The sequence below is a fragment of the Tursiops truncatus genome, chromosome 1, assembly GCF_011762595.2.
Source record: "Tursiops truncatus isolate mTurTru1 chromosome 1, mTurTru1.mat.Y, whole genome shotgun sequence".
In the NCBI taxonomy this organism is placed as follows: Eukaryota; Metazoa; Chordata; class Mammalia; order Artiodactyla; family Delphinidae; genus Tursiops; species Tursiops truncatus.
The window spans coordinates 74924054-74942736 of record NC_047034.1 but is presented as its reverse complement, the minus strand read 5'-3'; the positions used below and the strand labels follow the sequence as shown (position 1 = coordinate 74942736).

Below are 18683 nucleotides of genomic sequence, written 5' to 3'. Positions count from 1 at the left end.
TTGCCTTTCCAAGATCATGAACGTGTTCTCCTATAAAACCTTTACTGGGGCTTCCCTGGTGGCGCAGTGGTTGAGAGTCCACCTGCTGATGCAGGGGACGCGGGTTCGTGCCCTGGTCCGGGAAGATCCCACGTGCCGCGGAGCGGCTGGGCCCGTGAGCCATGGCCGTTGAGCCTGCGCGTCCGGAGCCTGTGCTCCACAACGGGAGAGGCCACAACAGTGAGAGGCCCGCGTACCGCGGAAAAAAAAAAAACAAAAAAAACCACCTTTATTGTTCTGCTTTTCACATGTACATCTATAATCCACTTGGAATTAATGTTTGTATATAGTGTGAAGTAGGAGTTAATATGCATCTTTTCCCATGACAAGGCATATTACTTTAACCTATAAGCATATGGAATATGCTTATGGAAAATATTTTAAAGAGGAGCATTATGTCAAATTTGAGGAACTGGCATTTTTGTATGTCTATTAGTCACTGTGTATTAGTCACTGTGTTCTCACTGTATATTAGTCACTGTGTTCTCACTTAAATGTTGTACTATCCATCTTACCTAATACTAAACTAAGGCTGAGGGAGAATAAAATTAATACACACAACAAATAAAAGCTGGAGCCAGTGCTTGAGCCAAGGTCTAACTGTTCCAAATGCTATTCTTTTTCTGCAAAGAAGAGAGAAAATCAAGTTAGGCTTGAGGAGTAATGGACCAGGCAGTAAATCTGGTGGTGATCTAGGTACTGCTGTGTATCATGTCATTCTATCAAAATAAAATATATTTTCTAAAATAAAAAAGTAAATATATAAAAAATAAAATGCAAAAAGTTGATAGGAACCTATACTGGGGTGGGGGTAGGCTGAATAAATTAGTCTGATCTATTCGTGGAATACTAGTAGCCATTAAAAGCAAATTTTGAAGAATATTTATTTATTTTTAAAATGTTTATTATTTGGTTGTGCTGGATCTTAGTTGTGGCAGGCAGGCTCATTAGATGTGGCACGTGGGCTCCTTATTTGTGGCCCAAGGGCTCCTTAGTTATGGTACGCAGGCTCCTTAGTTGTAGCATTCAAACACTTAGTTACAGCATACATGTGGGATCTAGTTCCCTGATGAGGGATCGAACCCAGGCCCCCTGCATTGGGAGTGCAGAGTCTTAACCACTGTGCCACCAGAGAAGTCCCTGAAGAATGTTTAATGTGATGGAAATTCATGATGAAATATTAAAGGGGGAAAAAAGCAAGTATATAACTGTATATAGTAGTATGCCTTTCAAAAATATACATAGAAAAATTATAAGGAATACACTAACATTTTAATAGTGACTATTTTGGAGTAGCAGGATTATAATAATTATTTTTTAAAATAAATGTATTTATTTATTTTATTTATTTTTTGCTGCATTGTGTTCGTTGCTGTGCACAGGCTTTCTCTAGTTGCGGTGAGCTGGGGCTACTCTGTTGCGGTGCATGGGCTTTAGGTGCATGGATTTCAGTAGCTGTGGCTCGCGGGCTCAGTAGTTGTGGCTCGCGGACTCTAGAGCGCAGGCTCAGTAGTTGTGGCTCACAGGGTCTAGGGTGCAGGCTCAGTAGTTGTGGCACACGGGCTTAATTACTCCACAGCCTGTGGGATCTTCCAGGACCAGGGATCGAACCCATGTCCCCTGTATTGGCAGGCGGATTCTTAACCACAGTGCCACCAGGGAAGTCCAGGATTGTAACTATTTTCATTATATTCTTTAATTTTTATCTCTGGAAGTATTACTCTTTTTTTTTTTTTTTTTGCGATATGCGGGCCTCTCACCGCTGTGGCCTCTCCCGCTGTGGAGCACAGGCTCCGGACGCGCAGGCTCAGCGGCCATGGCTCACGGACCCAGCCGCTCCACGGCATGTGGGATCCTCCCGGACCGGGGCACGAACCCGCGTCCCCTGCATCGGCAGGCGGACTCTCAACCACTGCGCCACCAGGGAAGCCCTGGAAGTATTACTTTAAAAAAAAAAAGACAGTTGTAGATTCACATGCAGTTAAAAGAAATAATAGAGATCTCTGTACCCTTTACTTAGCATTCCCCAGTGGTAACATATTGCAAAACCATAGTACACTGTCACAATCAGGATAGTGACATAAATACAGTCAAGGGACAGAATATTTCCATCACCACAAAGATACTTCAGGTTGCCCTTTTAGAGTCACACCTACTTCCTTCCCATCTCCATCTTCTCCTTAACTCCTGGCAACCCCTAATCTGTTCTCCATTTGTATAATTTTGCCATTTCAAGACTATTATCAATACATAAATGGAATCGTATAGTATGTAACTTTTTGTGATTGACTTCTTTCATTTAGCATAATTCTTTGGAAATTGTTGTTGCATGCATCAATAATTTGTTCCTTTTTATTGCTGAATGGTAAGCATTCCATGGTATGGCTGTACCACAGTTTGTTTAACCATTCACCTACTGAAGGGCATCTGGGTTGTTTCTAGTTTTGAGGTATTACAAATAAAGCTTCTATAAATATTAGTGTGCGAGTTTTTGTGTGAACATAAGTCTTCATTTCTTTTGGATAAATGCCCAGGAGTATAATTGCTGGGTCATATGGTAGTTGTATATTTAGTTTTTAAAGAAATTGCAAACTATTTTTCAGAGTGGTTGTGTCACTTTGTATTTCCACAAGCAATGTGTGAGTGATCCAGTTCCTCTGCCTTCTTGCCAGCATTTGGTGTACTTTTTGTTTTAATCATTCTGATAGGTGTGTAGTGGTATCTCACTGTGGGTTTAATTTGCATTTCCCTAATGACTAATGATGCTGAACATTATTTTATATGCTTATTTGACATGTGTATGTCTTCTTCAGTGAAATATCTTTTCATGTCTTTTACCCATGTTCTAACAAAATGTTAGAGAGTAAAATCTCTGTATTCATGAGAGATGTTGGTTTGTAGTCTGTTTATTTGTTTTTTTCTTTTTAAAATTGTCTTTGTCTGGTCTTGGTGCCACACAATAAGAATAGATTGATGAAATGAATTTGTTCCCTCCTCTTATTTTCTGGATGAGATTATGTAGAAATAGAATTGGTGTTAATTTTTTAAATATTTGGTAGAATCCTCAGTGGAGCCATCTGGGCCCGGATAGTTCTTGAGAATATTTTTTTTTTGGCCTCGCCACACACTTGTGAGATCTCAGTTCCCCCACCAGAGATTGAACCTGGGCCACGGCAGTGAAAGCCTGGAATCCTAACCCCTAGGTCACCAGGGAACTCCCGGGAAGTTTTAAATTATGACTTTAATTTCCTTAATAGTTATAAGGCTATTCATATTACCTATGTCATATTAGATGAGCTGTGGTAGTTTGTATTTTTTGAAGAATTGATTCATTTTGTCTAAATTGTCAAATTTATGTTCATAGAGTTTTTCATAGTATTACCTTATACTTTCAATATGTGCAGGATCTGTAGAAATATCTTATTTCATTCCTGATATTGGTATTTATGTCTCTCTCTTATTCTTTGGCAGTCTTGCTAGAGGTTATGATTTGCATCGATCTTTTCAAAGAACTGCTCTTTGTTTCATTGGTTTTTCTGTATTGTTGTTCTGTGTTAAATTTTATTTATTCATGCTCTTATCTTTATTAATTCCTTCCTCCTCATTGCTTTGAGTTTGGTTCTTTTTCTAAATTCTTGTAGTGAGAGCTTAAATTATCTGATATTAATACAGCACTCCTGCATTCCTTTGATTAATATTTGCATGATATATCTTTTCCCATTCTTTTACTTCAACCAGCCTATATTTTTATATTTAAAGTATGTTTCTTATAGACAGCATATAATGAGTCATGTTTTTTTTTTAATCCATTCTGCCAATCTGTTTTTTATTTTTATTTTATTTATTTATTTATTTTGGCCATGGCCATGTGGCTTGCGGGATCTTAGTTCCCCAACCAGGGATTGAATCCAGGCCCCCTGCAGTGTAAGTGTGGAGTCCTAACCACTGGACTGCCAGGGAATTCCAGCCAATCTGGTTTTTTTTGTTTTTGTTTTTGTTTTTGTTTTTGCGGTACATGGGCCTCTCACTGCTGCGGCCTCTCCCATTGTGGAGCACAGGCTCCGGACACACAGGCTCAGCGGCCATGGACCACGGGCCCAGCCTCTCCGTGGCATGTGGGATCCTCCTGGACCGGGGCACGAACCCGTGTCCCCTGCATCAGCAGGCAGACTCCCAACCACTGCGCCACCAGGGAAGCCCCAATCTGTTTTTTAATTGATGTATTTAGACCATGTACATTTAGTGTAATTATTGGTATGGTAAGTCTGCTATTTTATTTTTGTTTGTTGTTTGTTCTCTCTGTTCTTCATTTCTCTGTTTTCTTTTCCCTGCCTTTCTGTGGGTTACTTGAACACTTTTTAGGATTCAATTTTGATTCATTTAAAGTGTTTCTGAGTATTATTTCTTTGTATAGACTTTGTAGTGATTGCTCTAGTATTACCAGTTTAAGTGAGGTATAGAAACCTTGCCTTCCTTTACATTCCTTTACCCTCTCCCATTTATAATTAATTTAAATATTTCCTGTGTATGCACTTAGAATAACATCAGATGGGGTTATAATTTTTAGCTTCAATCATCAAACATAATTTAGAAAACTCAAGGAGAGAGGGAAAGCCAATTGGATTAACCCACGTTTTTGCTATCCATGTTGTTTCTGTCTTCCTAATGTTCCAAGATTCCTTTTTTATTGTTTCCTTTCTGTTTAGAGAACTTTCAAAGCCATTCTTTTAGTGTAGGTCTACTGGTAAGAGATTCTCTTAGTTTTCCTTTACCTGAGAATGTCTTGATTTCCCTCTCATTCCTGATGAATATTTTTCCTGGGAAAAAATTGATTGAGAGGTTTTTTTTTTCCCCAGCACTTGAAAAATAGTGTCCCATTTTCTTCTGGCCTTCATGGTTTCCGATGACAAATCTGTTGTTATTCAAAGTGCTTTCCCCCTATAGGTAAGGTGTCATTTTTCTCTGGCTACTTTCAAGATTTTTTCTTTGTCTTTAGTTATCAGAAGTTTAATTACAATATATCTTGGCATGAATTTTGGGTTTATCATGTTTGCTGAGCTCCTTGAATCTGCAGATTCGTCTTTTGCCAGATTTGGGAAGCTTCAGCCATTATTTTCTTGAGTACTTCTTCAACTTGTTCTCTTTCTTGTCTGCAACTGGAATTCTGATGACATGAACAGAGGAGATGACCTCTCAGGGCCCAAATCCAGCCTAGTTGTCTGTGCTCTTCCAATTAGAATACCATGGTTGAACCCAGGCCACAGCAGTGAAAGCGCCAAATCCTAACCACTAGACCACCGGGGAACTCCTGAGATTGTGTTTTAATCTGAATGCATGCCTGCGTCCTGGGGAAAAGGAGTTGGCAGCCACTCTGGCTATTTTGAAATTATTTTTTCTTCTTTCTTTTGTAATGTTCTCTTGACCTAGATGTCATGGAACACTCACTATGCATTCAGAAAATACTTACCTTTGTTAGGGGCTGTGGCAGACAGCTGCCCACAAGGAGTTAACAGTTAGAAGGGGTAATTCCTCATGGATCACAAATAAGTGAGAGGCACGTGCCACCAGAGGCCCTGTGATACAGAGGGAACTCAGGGAAGGGAGTATGTGTTTCCCACAGGATGTAGGGAAGTGTCATGGAAGATGTGGCAATTGAATGCAAGCTCTTGGGGGACTTGCAGATGCCCCTGGTGAAAATGGGAGGAAAGAACTTTTTTTTTTTAACATCTTTATTGGAGTATAATTGCTTTACAATGGTGTGTTAGTTTCTGCTTTATAACAAAGTGAATCAGCTATACATATACATATATCCCCATATCTCCTCCCTCTTGTGTTTCCCTCCCACCCTCCCTATCCCACCCCTCTAGGCGGTCACAAAGCACTGAGCTGATCTCCCTGTGCTATGTGTCTGCTTCCCACTAGCTATCTATTTTACATTTAGTAGTGTATATATAAGTCCATGCCACTCTCTCACTTCATCCCAGCTTACCCTTCCCCCTCCCTGTGTCCTCAAGTCCATTCTGTACATCTGCATCTTTATTCCTGTCCTTCCCCTAGGTTCTTCATAACCATTTTTTTTTTTTTTAGATTCCATATGTATGTGTTAGCATACGGTATTTGTTTTTCTCTTTCTGACTTACTTCACTCTGTATGACAACTCTTGGTCCATCCACCTCACTACAAATAGCTCAATTTCATTTCTCTTTATGGCTGAGCAATATTCCATTTTATATATGTGCCACATCTTCTTTATCCATTCATCTGTCGATGGACACTTAGGTTGCTTCCATGGCCTGGCTATCGTAAATAGAGCTGCAATGAACATTGTGGTACATGACTCTTTTTGAATTATGGTTTTCTCAGGGTATATGCCCAATAGTGGGATTGCTGGGTCGTATGGTAGTTCTATTTTTAGTTTTTTAAGGCACCTCCATACTGTTCTCCATAGTGGCTGTATCAATTTACATTCCCACCCACAGTGCAAGAGTGTTCCCTTTTCACCACACCCTCTCCAGCATTTATTTTGTTGTTGTTGTTGTTGTTTTTGTGGTACACGGGCCTCTCACCGTTGTGGCCCCTCCTGTTGCGGAGCACAGGCTCTGGACGCGCAGGCTCAGCAGCCATGGCTCACGGGCCCAGCCGCTCCGTGGCATGTGGAATCTTCCCAGACTGGGGCACGAACCCGCGTCGCCTGCATCGGCAGGCGGACTCTCAACCACTGTGCCACCAGGGAAGCCCTCCAACATTTATTGTTTGTTGATTTTTTGGTGATGGCCATTCTGACTGGTGTGAGGTGATACCTCACTGTGGTTTTGATTTGCATTCCTCTAATGATTAGTGATGTTGAGCATTCTTTCATGTGTTTGTTGGCAATCTGTGTATCTTCTTTGGAGAAAGATTACTTCTCCACCAATTCACTCTTTCTTGTGTAGGAAGAACTATTGTCTACCCAGAAAAGCTTCTCCCAACTCTCTGGGCAGAGTCCATTCTTTCTTCTTTCTTTCTTTCCAGCAGACATGTGGAAGGTTAGGAGGGTTCCTTAAAATGTGTTAAGAGTAAGATGGCATTTATACTTCTGGACCTTATGGCAGGGTATGACCAGATGACCTCAAGGTCACTTTCATCTTGGCTAGTTCAGCACCCATCTTCCCATCGTTGGATGGGAGAAGCATACACTCCTCTTTTATGCTGCCATAATATCAAGGCTGGAAGGAGCCTTAGAGGTACTTATTCCAACCGTTCTTTTTCCAGTGAGATCCAGAGGCCCAGAGTGGCTAAGCCTCTTGTCCACCTGTACACATAACATGGGTTATTGGCAGGATTTGGTCCACTCTGCCTTGCTGATTCTCTCTCAATGTTATTATCTCTCCAAATCTCCAGCCCCCCACTTTTCCCTCTTATTGCATGCTTTCTCTCTCGGGTTTTCTATCTTGCTCACAATGTGTGTTTTTTTTAACATCTTTATTGGGGTATAATTGCTTTACAATGGTGTGTTAGTTTCTGCTTTATAACAAAGTGAATCAGTTATACATATACATATGTTCCCATATGTCTTCCCTCTTGCGTCTCCCTCCCTCCCACCCTCCCCACAATGTGTTTTTTAAAACTTCTTTGAGTTATGAAAGAACATCTGCTTTTCCCTTTGAAGTTAGGCTGATCTATTGTATTGCCTGCTTTCATTTGGATAATTTCTGTGTGGCTTATAGAAATAGGGGTTTGGATTCATGTACCTTCCTATGGTTTGGTTCTGGAAGGATATCTTAGTCTTATATATCAATAACTACCTGGTTGGCTGTCAGGTGCAGAAATTCTGGATTGGGGATGACCAATCCAGGGATGCTGTCTTCAGGGTTGGGGAAAGGAGAGTGCATGCAATGTGCTTCCTGTAATCCAAGGACCAGGGTAGCCCCTCTGCAACCACACAGAGCAGTGTGCTGTGTAGTCTCTGTGCATTGTAAAGAGCACTGTCAAAGTCCCTGGAGACATCCTTATTACCTAAGAGTGAACTGATCTTGGATAAGCTGATGTCACCTCCCCGGACCTCAGCTTTTCTTGCCTGTAAAATGCTGATAATAAGGCCCACTCCACAGGGCTGGCAAAAGTGCGTGTGTACTGGTAGTAGACTATAAAGGTAAGAGGTTATTGTTGCTGTCATTGTCATTATTAGGGCAGCGTGGACATTCTCAGGCTGACTCTCCAGGGTGAACTGACAGGAGATGAACTTGAACGCATAGCCCAGAAGGTATTGAGGTTTCTGGTGGGGCAAGGCCTCCTCCCCTGCACCAGTTCTCCTTCCTTGCTGCCGACTCCTCGTCCCAGTGCTGGCTGGAGCCATCTCCTCTGCTGCCCGGGAGCATCTCCTTTCAGACACCCCCAGCTGACCTCAGCATTGTGCACTGCTTTGGGGGATAGAGAGACCCCTATTAAAATTAAAACTAACCTGCAATTTCAACTAATTCTCCCCGTCCTGTGTTCTTGTTGCTGCTGTGTTCATCCTGTGGCTTCTGGTAGAGGTTCTGAAATGAATTTTTGGAGGGGAAAATTGGACTAACCCTTCAAGTCTTTTGAGGAGCAGTTCTTCTACATTGGTTGAGGGGCAGAAGTTCTGTGCTTGTCGTATGGTTTCTGAGCCACTTTTCTCTCTCTCTCCGGTAGGCCGGCAGGAAGACCTATGCCATGGTGTCCGGCCGCTCATCTGGTCATTCTCTGGCCTCAGAACTGGTGGAGTCCAATGATGGACATGAAGAGATCATTAAGGTAAGCTTAGTTCACCTCCACTGTTTCTCCCTCCTCTCTTTCTTCCTATAGACATGGGAGAGGGAACGGCTGACTTCGTCAAAGGGACCTTGTGGTTTGACTAGGAAGAACCAGACCTGCAATGCTAGCTCCTGGCCATCTCCTCGAAGGATCTTAATCAACACCAGGAGACCACAGTCAGTCTGTAGTGACTTTGGTGCAACCCGGCCACGGGCATGGGGATGGATGGGATGACCTTTCTAGGTGCTTATCCACTGTCCATGTTTAGCTGCTGGAAGTTGTGGAGACCGGTGGGAAGTGTGTTTATGGAACTTATTTTTAAAAATTAAAACAATTTTTGTTATTTCTTTTTTAAAAACAGATTTTTGAGATGTAATTCACATACCATACAATTGACTTGGTTAAAGTGTACAATTCAGTGGTTTTTAGTATATTCACAGAGTTGTGCAACCACCACCACTACTAATTTCAGAACATTTTCAGTCACTCCTTCTAGCTCCTGGCAATCACCAATCTACCTTCTGTCTCTATGGATTTGCCCCTTCTAGACATCTCATATAAACAGAATCACACAACATGTGGCCTTTTGTGTCTGGCTTCTTTCACTTAGCACAGTATTTTCAGGGTTCAGCCACGTTGTAACATACATCAGTACTCACTGCTTTTAACGGCTGAATCATGTTCCCTTGAATAAATATACCACATTTTGTTACCCATTCATCAGTTGACGGACATTTGGGTTGTTTCCACTATCTTTTATGAATAATGCTGCTCTGAATATTCATGTACAGGTTTTTGGGTGAACATATGTTTTCAGTTCTCTTGGTATATACCTAGCAGTAGTGAAATTGCTAGCTCATATGGTAATTCTATATTTATATTTAATCTTTTGAGAAACTACGAGACTTTTTCCCAAAGCATCTGCTCCATTTTATATTCCCATCAGTGATGTATGAGGGTTCCAGTTTCTGTACATCCTCATTAACACTTGTTATTGTTCATCTTTTTGATTATATCCATCCTAGTGGATGTGAAGTGATATCTTGTGGTTTTAATTTGCATTTCCCTGATGACATCTTTTCTTATGCTTATTGCCCATTTGTATATCTCCTTTGGAGAAATATTTATGCAAATCCTTTGCTCATTTAAAAATTCAATTGTGTTTTAATTGTTAAGATTTAAGGGTTCTTTCATATATTCTGGATAATAGACCCTTATCAGATATATGATTTCGAAAAAAATCTTTAATTTTTTCCCATTCTGTGGGTTTTTCTTCTGTTTTTACTTTTTCTTTCTTCTTCTTCTTTTTTTTTTTTAAATATTTATTTATTTATTTGGTTGCACCAGGTCTTAGCTGTGGCAGGCAGGCTCCTTAGTAGTGGCTCACCGGCTCCTTAGTTGTGGCATGCAAACTCTTAGTTGTGACATGCCTGTGGGATCTAGTTCCCTGACCAGGGGTCGAACACAGGCTCCCTACATTGGGAGCGTGGAGTTTTAACCACTGCACCACCAGGGCAGTCCCCTGCTTGCCCCACCTTTAATGGTAGTTTATAACATCTTTGTATCCATAAATGGGTGCTTAGTGTTCTAGTATACACATACCATAATTTCTTTAATCCTCCATTGTTGGACATTTTGTCTATTTCCATGTTTTACAGCCATAAACAATATTTTGTCGAGCATATATATTACTAATTTGTGAATGTGCTTTAAAATACAAGTGATAAAGAAATACTTTCTCAATTGTTAAAGATTCAAGCATGGTATACAGAGAAAAACGTGTAAATCCCCTTTTACAACCCCCTTTCCATGAATTTGCATATATGTACGGGAGTATTTATGCTAGTTTAGCTAAATTTATTTCATTAGGATGAATTTTCAGAAATAGATTTGATAGGTTAAAGAGTAAATATAGTTTATTTTAAAATTTTTATTTATATTTATTTTTGGCTGAGTTGGGTCTCAGTTGCTGCATGGGCTTTCTCTAGTTGCCGTAAGCAGGGGCTACTCTTCGTTGCAGTGCACAGGCTTCTCATTGCGGTGGCGTTGAGGAGCACGGTCTCTAGGCACGTGGGCTTCAGTAGTTATGGCACAGAGGCTCAGTAGTGTGGCTCACGAGCTCTAGAGTACAGGCTCAGTAGTTGTGGTGCACGGGCTTAGTTGCTCCGTGGCACGTGGGATCTTCCCAGACCAGGGATCGAACCCACATCCCCTGCATTGGCAGGCGGATTCTTTACCACTGCGCCACCAGGGAAGCCCCCAAAGAGTAAATATAGTTTTAAGTCTTCTGATCGGAATTACCAAATTGCCACCCAGAAAGGTGGTGACAATTTACCCTTCCACCAGCAGTGTATGAGGCTGCCTGTGTGGAGTTAATTTAACTGGAGTTTTCTTTTTATTGAAGTAGAGTTGATTTACAATGTTGTGTTACTTTCAGGTGTACAGCAAAGTGATTCACATTCTTTTTCCTTATAGGTTATTACAAAGTATTGAGTATAGTTCCCTGTGCTATACAGTAGGTCCTTGTTGGTTATTTATTTGTTTATTTTGTCTGTGTTAGGTCTTTGTTGCTGTGTGCCAGCTTTTCTGTAGCTGCGGTGAGTAGGGGCTACTCCTTGTTCCGGTGTGCAGGCTTCTCACTGCAGTGGCTTCTCTTGTTGTGGAGCACGGGCTCTAGGCACTCAGGCCTCAGTAGTTGCTGCACATGGGCTCAGCAGTCGTGGCTCGCGGGCTCTAGAGTGCAGGCTCAGCAGTTGTGGCACACAGGCTTAGTTGCTCCGTGGCATGTGGGATCTTTCCCGACCAGGGGTCGAACTCATGTCCCCTGCATTGGCAGGAGAATTCCTAACCACTGAGCCACGAGGGAAGTCTTCTGTTTTATATAGTAGTGTATATATGTTAATCCCAACCTCCTGATTTATCCCTCCCCCCCACTTCCCCTCTGCTAACCATAATTTTGTTTTCTATGGGTCTATTTCTGTTTTGTATATAAGTTCATTTGTATCATTTTATTTTTCTAAATTCCACATATAAACAGTGTCATATGATATTTGTCTTTCTTTGTCTGGCTTACTTCACTTAGTAAGATAATCTCTAGGTCCATCCATGTTGCTGCAAATGACATTATTTCATTCTTATGGCTGAGCAATATTCTATTTTGTGTGTGTGTGTGTGTGTGTGTGTGTGTGTGTGTGTATGTGTATATATATACACCACATCTTCTTTATCCATTCATCTGTCAATGGACATTTAGGTTGCTTCCATTGGAGGTCTCTTAATTAGTGTTGTTTTCCTTATTTCAGGTGTACTTGAAGGGGAAGTCAGGAGACAAGATGATCCATGAGAAGAATATTAACCAGCTGAAGAGTGAGGTCCAGTATATCCAGGAGGTGGGCACCCCTTCCCTTCGTGGAAATGACCTAGGTCATTTCTCTGAACCTCACATTTATTTGGCTCCCTTCTTTTGTAGGTTCTGATTTTCTCCTTTCTGCTCCCTTCGTATCTCCAAAGCACCATGCCCCCTCATGTGTAAATATCATTTCTGACCCTTCCATTCATCAACCAATCCATTAATCAACAAATACTTATTAAGCACCATGCACCTAGCACTGTCCCCCCAGTCATCCTACCTAAAGTTGCCAGCCTTGCTTCCTTACTTTTCTTTTTTTTTTAACATATTTATTTATTTATCTTTTGTTTATTTTTTTGGCTATGTAGGGTCTTAGTTGCGACACACGGGACCCTCGTTGTGGCACGCGGGATCTTTTGTTGCGGCGCGTGGGCTTCTCTCTAGTTGTGGCATGCAGGTTTTCTCTTCTCTAGTTGTGGCGCGTGGGCTCCAGAGCATGTGGGCTCTGCAGTTTGTGCCACGCAGGCTCTCCAGTTGAGGCGCATGGGCCCTGCAGCGTGTGGGATCCTAGTTCCCCAACAAGGGATCAAACCTGTGTCCCCTGCATTGGAAGGCGGATTCTTTACCACGGGACCACCGGGGAAGTCCCCTCCCCACTTTTCTTAACCCTCACTCTGGCTCATGTTTCTCCTTGGCACTTGTCACCATGACATATTACATGTTTTACTTATTTGTCTTTTGGGTTGTGTGTCTCCACAACTAAAATGTTAGGTACACCAGGGCACGGTTTTTATTATCTTGTTGCTTGTATAGGAGGGACTGCGTTGCAGCCCCACTTGACTAGAATCTCTCCTTTCCCAGCCAGTACTTAGAACAGTACCTGACTCGTAGGAGTATGGGTTGTGGATAGGCACAAAGGTGGGTGAGTTGGTGTGCTCTCTTTCCCAAAGCTAAAGCCTTTTGCCCTCTCCTCCCAGGCCAGGAACTGCCTGCAGAAGCTCCGGGAGGATATAAGTAGGAAGCTCGACAGAAATCCAGGAGATTCTCTCCATCAACAGGAGATACAGGTAATAGGAAATGGTCCATGGTTGGGTCCCCACTGAGGAGGTGGGGTTGTACCATTTACCAGTCACCCAGTGGGTGCCGAATCTAATGCCGCTGCCAGGAAAGGAGAGAATACAAGTGATGCTGGCTTCTCTGAGCACTCACAACATTGTTAGGGCTCTCCGGCAGATGGACACTTGTATTCACACTAATCAGCCTACATACAAGCACACCTGTTCCTAAAACATGTGCAAAAATTGAATTTATATCAATAAAATTATTAAGTTAATGGCAGGCCATCTTATATATAAGGATTCTGTGATCAATCTTCTTGTAGTACAAAGTCTTATAAAGAGACAATTAACCTATAAATCCGAACTTCTCATAAGCTGATCTTGCTTAATTTGGTGATGCTTGTGGTGTAAATTGGAAGTCTTGGTCCTTGTCTATTATTACTGTCTGTGTCTATAGCTATCTCTACCCTGGGACAGGAAGCTCCTCCAGGTGAGGGTTCACCCCCTGACCCTCGTCTCTGTGTCCCCACACCTCAGCCCAGGGTCTGGGATGCACAAGGTCATCAGTAAATGTTTGTTAGACCAAACTGGTTGGAGAATCCCTCTTGGGGTGGATGATCCTGGGATCCTGTTTTTCAGTTCTTCAAAAATTTGAGGATAGAAATGTCCCCAGGAGAGCAGAACTATCTCTTCCATGACTTCACCCTCATCTTCCCTTAGATTCCAAGCTGTGTCTCCTTCATTTGCTTTTGGTTTGGTTGCGGTGGTCCTTCTCCAGTAGATCCTGCCCTCATTCTCCTAAGGGGAAGAGTGACCTAGCAGCTAGTGCCAGCAAAATTACCCTTCGTCTTGGGCATGTGCTAGGCTTGTGTGGTGGATTCTCCTTAATTCATTTTGCTTTGGCTGGAGGTAAGACTTTCACTGCCTGAGCTCACATCTGGCTGGTGGGAGGTGCTTTGTCTAGTGACTGAAGAACCTAATGTGTTCAGAGCCCGGAGGTCCAGGCACCTTGTTTACACAAAACGGCAGTCGTATGATGACTAATTAGGCTTTGGGTTGGAAAGAACTGCAGCAAATGCCGCTTCCCCTTTTGATTTATGTTGTGTCAGACTTTGTCAGGATCCCCGAGGGGCAAAGGAAACTGTTTATGGCAGACAGCAGCTTGTATTTCCTGGGCTGCGAGGAATGTGCCTGCACATTTTCCAGTCTGCTGAAAGGTTTTAGCCTGGGGTTTCTTTCCTCCTCCCGACAAGGCTAGATAGAGTATTCCCCCTCAAGGCTGCACATGTTTCTCCACTCCCTCTTTTCTCCATTTTCCCACAGAGCACTAGATGTCTTTTTTTCTTTTCTTTTCTCCCTTCCTTCCTTCCTTCTTTTTCTTCTTCTTCTTCCTCCCCCCTTCTCTCTCTCTCTCCTCTTTCTTTCTATCTAAGATTTGAACTCTTAGAAGAATAATGTTTCAAAAATATATGATACTAAAAAAAACGATACAAATGAACTTATATACAAAACAGAAATAGACCCACAGACATAGAAAACAAACTATGGTTACCAAAGGGGAAAGTGGGGGAGGGATAAATTAGGAGTTTAGGATGAAAATATACACAATACTATATATAAAATAGATAACCAACAAGGACCTACTGTATAACACAGGGAACTATAATCAATATTTTTTAATAATCTATAAGGGAAAAGAATATGAAAAAGAATAGATATATATATATGTATAACTGAGTCACTTTGCTGTACACCTGAAACTAACACAAGATTGTAAATCAACTGTACTTCAATTAAAAAAAAACAAGGAGAAGAATGTTTCAAAGTTGATTGCTTGGGATTGTTTTCACTACCAATTTTATTTTTCTTTGAATAGGTGGTGCTAGAAAAGCCAAATGGCTTTAGTCAAGGTCCCCTGACCCCACATAGCAGCCCACCCGAGGTAGGTAACAGGGAAAATAGTGGTAACTACTGCTTGGCCAAGAGGCAGGAAATAATCCTTCCTGATCCTTTTGTTTATTGCTTTCTCTCTCTCACTAAATATGAGAGTAATATTTACTTGCTGTAAAAATTCAAACAAAGGAGAAATATATAAAGTGTAAATTTTCCTTCCCCAATCCCACTCCTTGAAAGTATTTAAGGTTAACAGATTGAAGTGGGTGGCTCCTTTTATTTATTTAATTTTTATTTTTTTGGCCTTGCTACGTGGCTTGTGGGGTCTTAGTTCCCTGACCAGGGATCGAACCCACACCCTTGGCAGTGAAAGCGCAGAGTCCTAACTGGACCGCCAGGGAATTCCCGTGGGTGGGTCCTTTTAGAGCAGTGCTTCTCAGCCTTCATTGCCCATTAGGATGGCCTTGGGAGCTTTAAAGGACGCAATATCTGCGTGCCATCCCTAGAGACTGTAATTTAACTGGTCTGAAGTGTGGCCTACGCATCAGGACTTTTAAAAGCTCTTCATGTGATTCTAATATTTAGCCTATTAGTTCTAATATTGTAGTCTAAAGTTCTAGAGTGTTTTTCTATACACAGACAACCGTATTTAAAAGCCATATGTATCTGTGTATATACACTAATAGATACACATGCACCATATATACATACATGGATAAATGTCTGTATATAATATGCACATACTTTTCACAATTCCAGTTGTGATAAATACATTATTTCTTGCTTGCTTTTTTGTTTTTTTAAGCTGAAAAGTATATATAGTCTTCTTTCCATATTTGTATGTGTAAAACTATCTCATTCTCTTGAATGACAAAGTATTTCCTTCCGTAGCTGTACTTTCTTTCCCCGCCCCAACTTTATTGACGTATAATTGACAAATAAACATGGCTGTACTTTTTTTTAAATGACATTTGTTATTATATATTTTGTGATTACATAATAATTTAAGACACACATATTGTAGAAAATTAGGGAAATTCAGAAACACAGAAAAGTTGAAAGAAGAAAAAGATATCAATTGTAATCTACCCAGAGAAAAACCAGTTTGGTGAAATTTCCTTTGTTTTTCCTTCAGTGCAAATATATATTTATGATATTGAGATTAGACTGTATATAGCATTTGGTTGCATTTGTTTCTTTGCTTGGGCAGGTATATTTTTGGATTAGGTTTGTTTGGCTCTCAAGTGCAGAGCTGAATCAGACCTTCCCATCAGTTCAGGGCTCATTATCATCATTGGTCCCATAAAGACCTCTCACTGCTTTCACTTTTTTTTTTTTTTTTTTTTTCTCCCCCACCAAAGGTACTCACTCTAACATATTCAATATATGATTTAAATATGCCTATTAAATATGATTTTTTTAATTAATTAATTTATTTGTTTTTATTTTTGGCTGTGTTGGGTCTTCGTTGCTGCGCGCGGGCTTTCTCTAGTTGCGATGAGCAGGGGCTACTCTTCGTTGCGGTGCACGGGCTTCTCATTGCGGTGGCTTCTCTTGTTGTGGAGCACAGGCTCTAGGCACGTGGGCTTAGTAGTTGTGGCACGCAGGCTCAGTAGTTGTGGCGCACGGGCTTAGGTGCTCCGTGGCATGTGGGATCTTCCCGGGCCAGGGATTGAACCCGTGTCCCCTGCATTGGCAGGCGGATTCTTAACCACTCCACCACCAGGGAAGCCCGTTTTTAATTTTCACAATGGACTTGTGCTGTATTTCTGTTTTTTCCTTTTTTTATCCAACACCATGTTTTTAGGCTCTATCTATGTTGCTGTGTTAAAATCTGGTTTGTTGTCTCTAGCTCCTGCATGTAAAGTTTTATAACTCCCTTTTCTCTCTTCATACTATATCATTAAATTTTTCCTTGTCATCAGAGAGTCTCATGAGAATGCCATTTGAAATAAACACATAACAGTTGTGCTCCAGGAGGAGCCTTTTCAAACATTCTCACCTGCCCAGCAGCATAGGTGCAGACATAGGGGAACTGACCAGATAACTTACTGACGGCTGGATTTCGAATGTTGTGATTCTAGCCACTTACTTTAGATGTGCAGTTTGGATGTTTCCCTTCCCCGAATCACCATATTTGGCAAATATGCTGTTGGCAACAAGTTATAATAACACCTGGCACTATCTGTTCAGCCTTTCTTCTCACAGGCTCCAAGCCCTACCGGATATTATCTTAGTTTTGAGGCAGGCTGTAAGGCAGGGCGTGGTAAGGAGTCTTTTCCCTGCTTCCCAGATAGAGAAACAAGGCCCACAGGACTCAGTGATAACACAGCCACCCAGGGACCCTGTCCGCTCCTCCCAGCTGAGCTCTGTGCTCTGGTTTGAAGGTGCTGCTATTTCCCCGCTGTGCAAGACCGGGAGGGACTTTTCTGTCAGACTCAAGGGAGCTGGTAACTGAAGTGAGCAGAGATGGAGGCGAGAGCATACATGCCAGTTTGGGTGTGCCTGGGGGAGAGGCTCACAGTAACCTCAGTGAGACACCTTTTCCTCCATCGAATCAGATTTCTGGACTTATTGGGTGCTTTTGCCTTAAGCTGCCCATCTGTCAGTAACCCTTTATCTGCTGATCTTTGTGCTAAGTGCAGAGAACCACAAAAGACGTGCCTTTGGGACATGCCCCCATGATGAATGTGGCACAGTCCCTGCCCTTGGGGAACTGTAGTCCAAAGCGAAACATGGTCCCTGCTCTCAGAGCGCTCTAGTCTGATGGAAGCAGGACAGACACATGAGAACGGCATAAACATACCTGTTCATTAATCAGTTGATACACGTATAAAGATTACTACAGTGTGTCCTAAAATAATCAGGTGATTGGAAACTAGTTGAGTTCTTTAAGGTATGAGAGTGTTTTCATATGAATAACTCAGAACTCCTTAGTGCCTATGACTGACTAACTCTCCCCTTGTGCGATGTGAATTCTTTTGTGAGGGTGGTCTGAGCAAGATGGTCCAAACAAGTGTGCGTTGTCGGGGGGACCTTGTCTTACCAAGTCACAAACATAGTAACTTCACCTTCCCTTCCCTCCTCTGGCTGCAGGTGGACACCTATCTAGATGAAGATGTCGAGAGCTTGAGGAGGACCGTGCAGGACTTGCTTGTCAAGCTGCAGGAGGCTGAGCGGCAGCACCAGTCAGACCGTGTGGATTTTGAGGTGAGATTTGGGATCTGGGGAGAAGGTGCCCTAAGGGTTGGGCCACTGGATACAGGTGCAGATGAAGTCTTCCTGGCTGGAGTGCCATCAACTGGAAAGGCTAGGCTCTGCGGCCTGGAGCACTTCCTGTCTGCTTTGCCCTTTCCTGGGTATTTATAGTTTTTGTTGTCTAAGGCTAGCTCTTGAGTCTCTGCTCTACTGGAGCAGAGTGGTGATGCTGGTCTGGGAGAGCAGGTACTTCAGAAGTCCTTTCTATAAGGACTGCTGGGCTCTAGGCACCATGCAGGCAAGGACTGTTGCTGTCCAGTTCACCACTGCATCCCCAGTGTCTGGGACAACACTTGGCATCAGGTGGGTGCCTCTTAAGTGTGGACAGG

The 18683-nt window shown here is 42.1% G+C and overlaps 1 protein-coding gene across 3 annotated transcripts in view; it reads left to right on the top strand.

Moving 5' to 3' along the window:
• TUFT1 (tuftelin 1) overlaps nt 1-18683 on the top strand; it is a 51774-nt gene that overhangs the window by 13839 nt on the left and 19252 nt on the right. Inside the window, exons 1-7 of one of the 3 annotated variants that reach the window (XM_019919473.3) lie at nt 7659-7977; nt 8207-8281; nt 8695-8796; nt 12099-12185; nt 13123-13212; nt 15080-15145; nt 18193-18306. In XM_019919473.3, the coding sequence (XP_019775032.2) occupies nt 7861-7977; nt 8207-8281; nt 8695-8796; nt 12099-12185; nt 13123-13212; nt 15080-15145; nt 18193-18306 (651 nt within the window). In that variant the 5' untranslated portion in view covers nt 7659-7860. Of the gene's footprint in view, nt 1-7658; nt 7978-8206; nt 8282-8694; nt 8797-12098; nt 12186-13122; nt 13213-15079; nt 15146-18192; nt 18307-18683 lie in introns of those variants that run through there. The other 2 variants (XM_019919470.3, XM_019919472.3) reach the window with 2 other exon arrangements.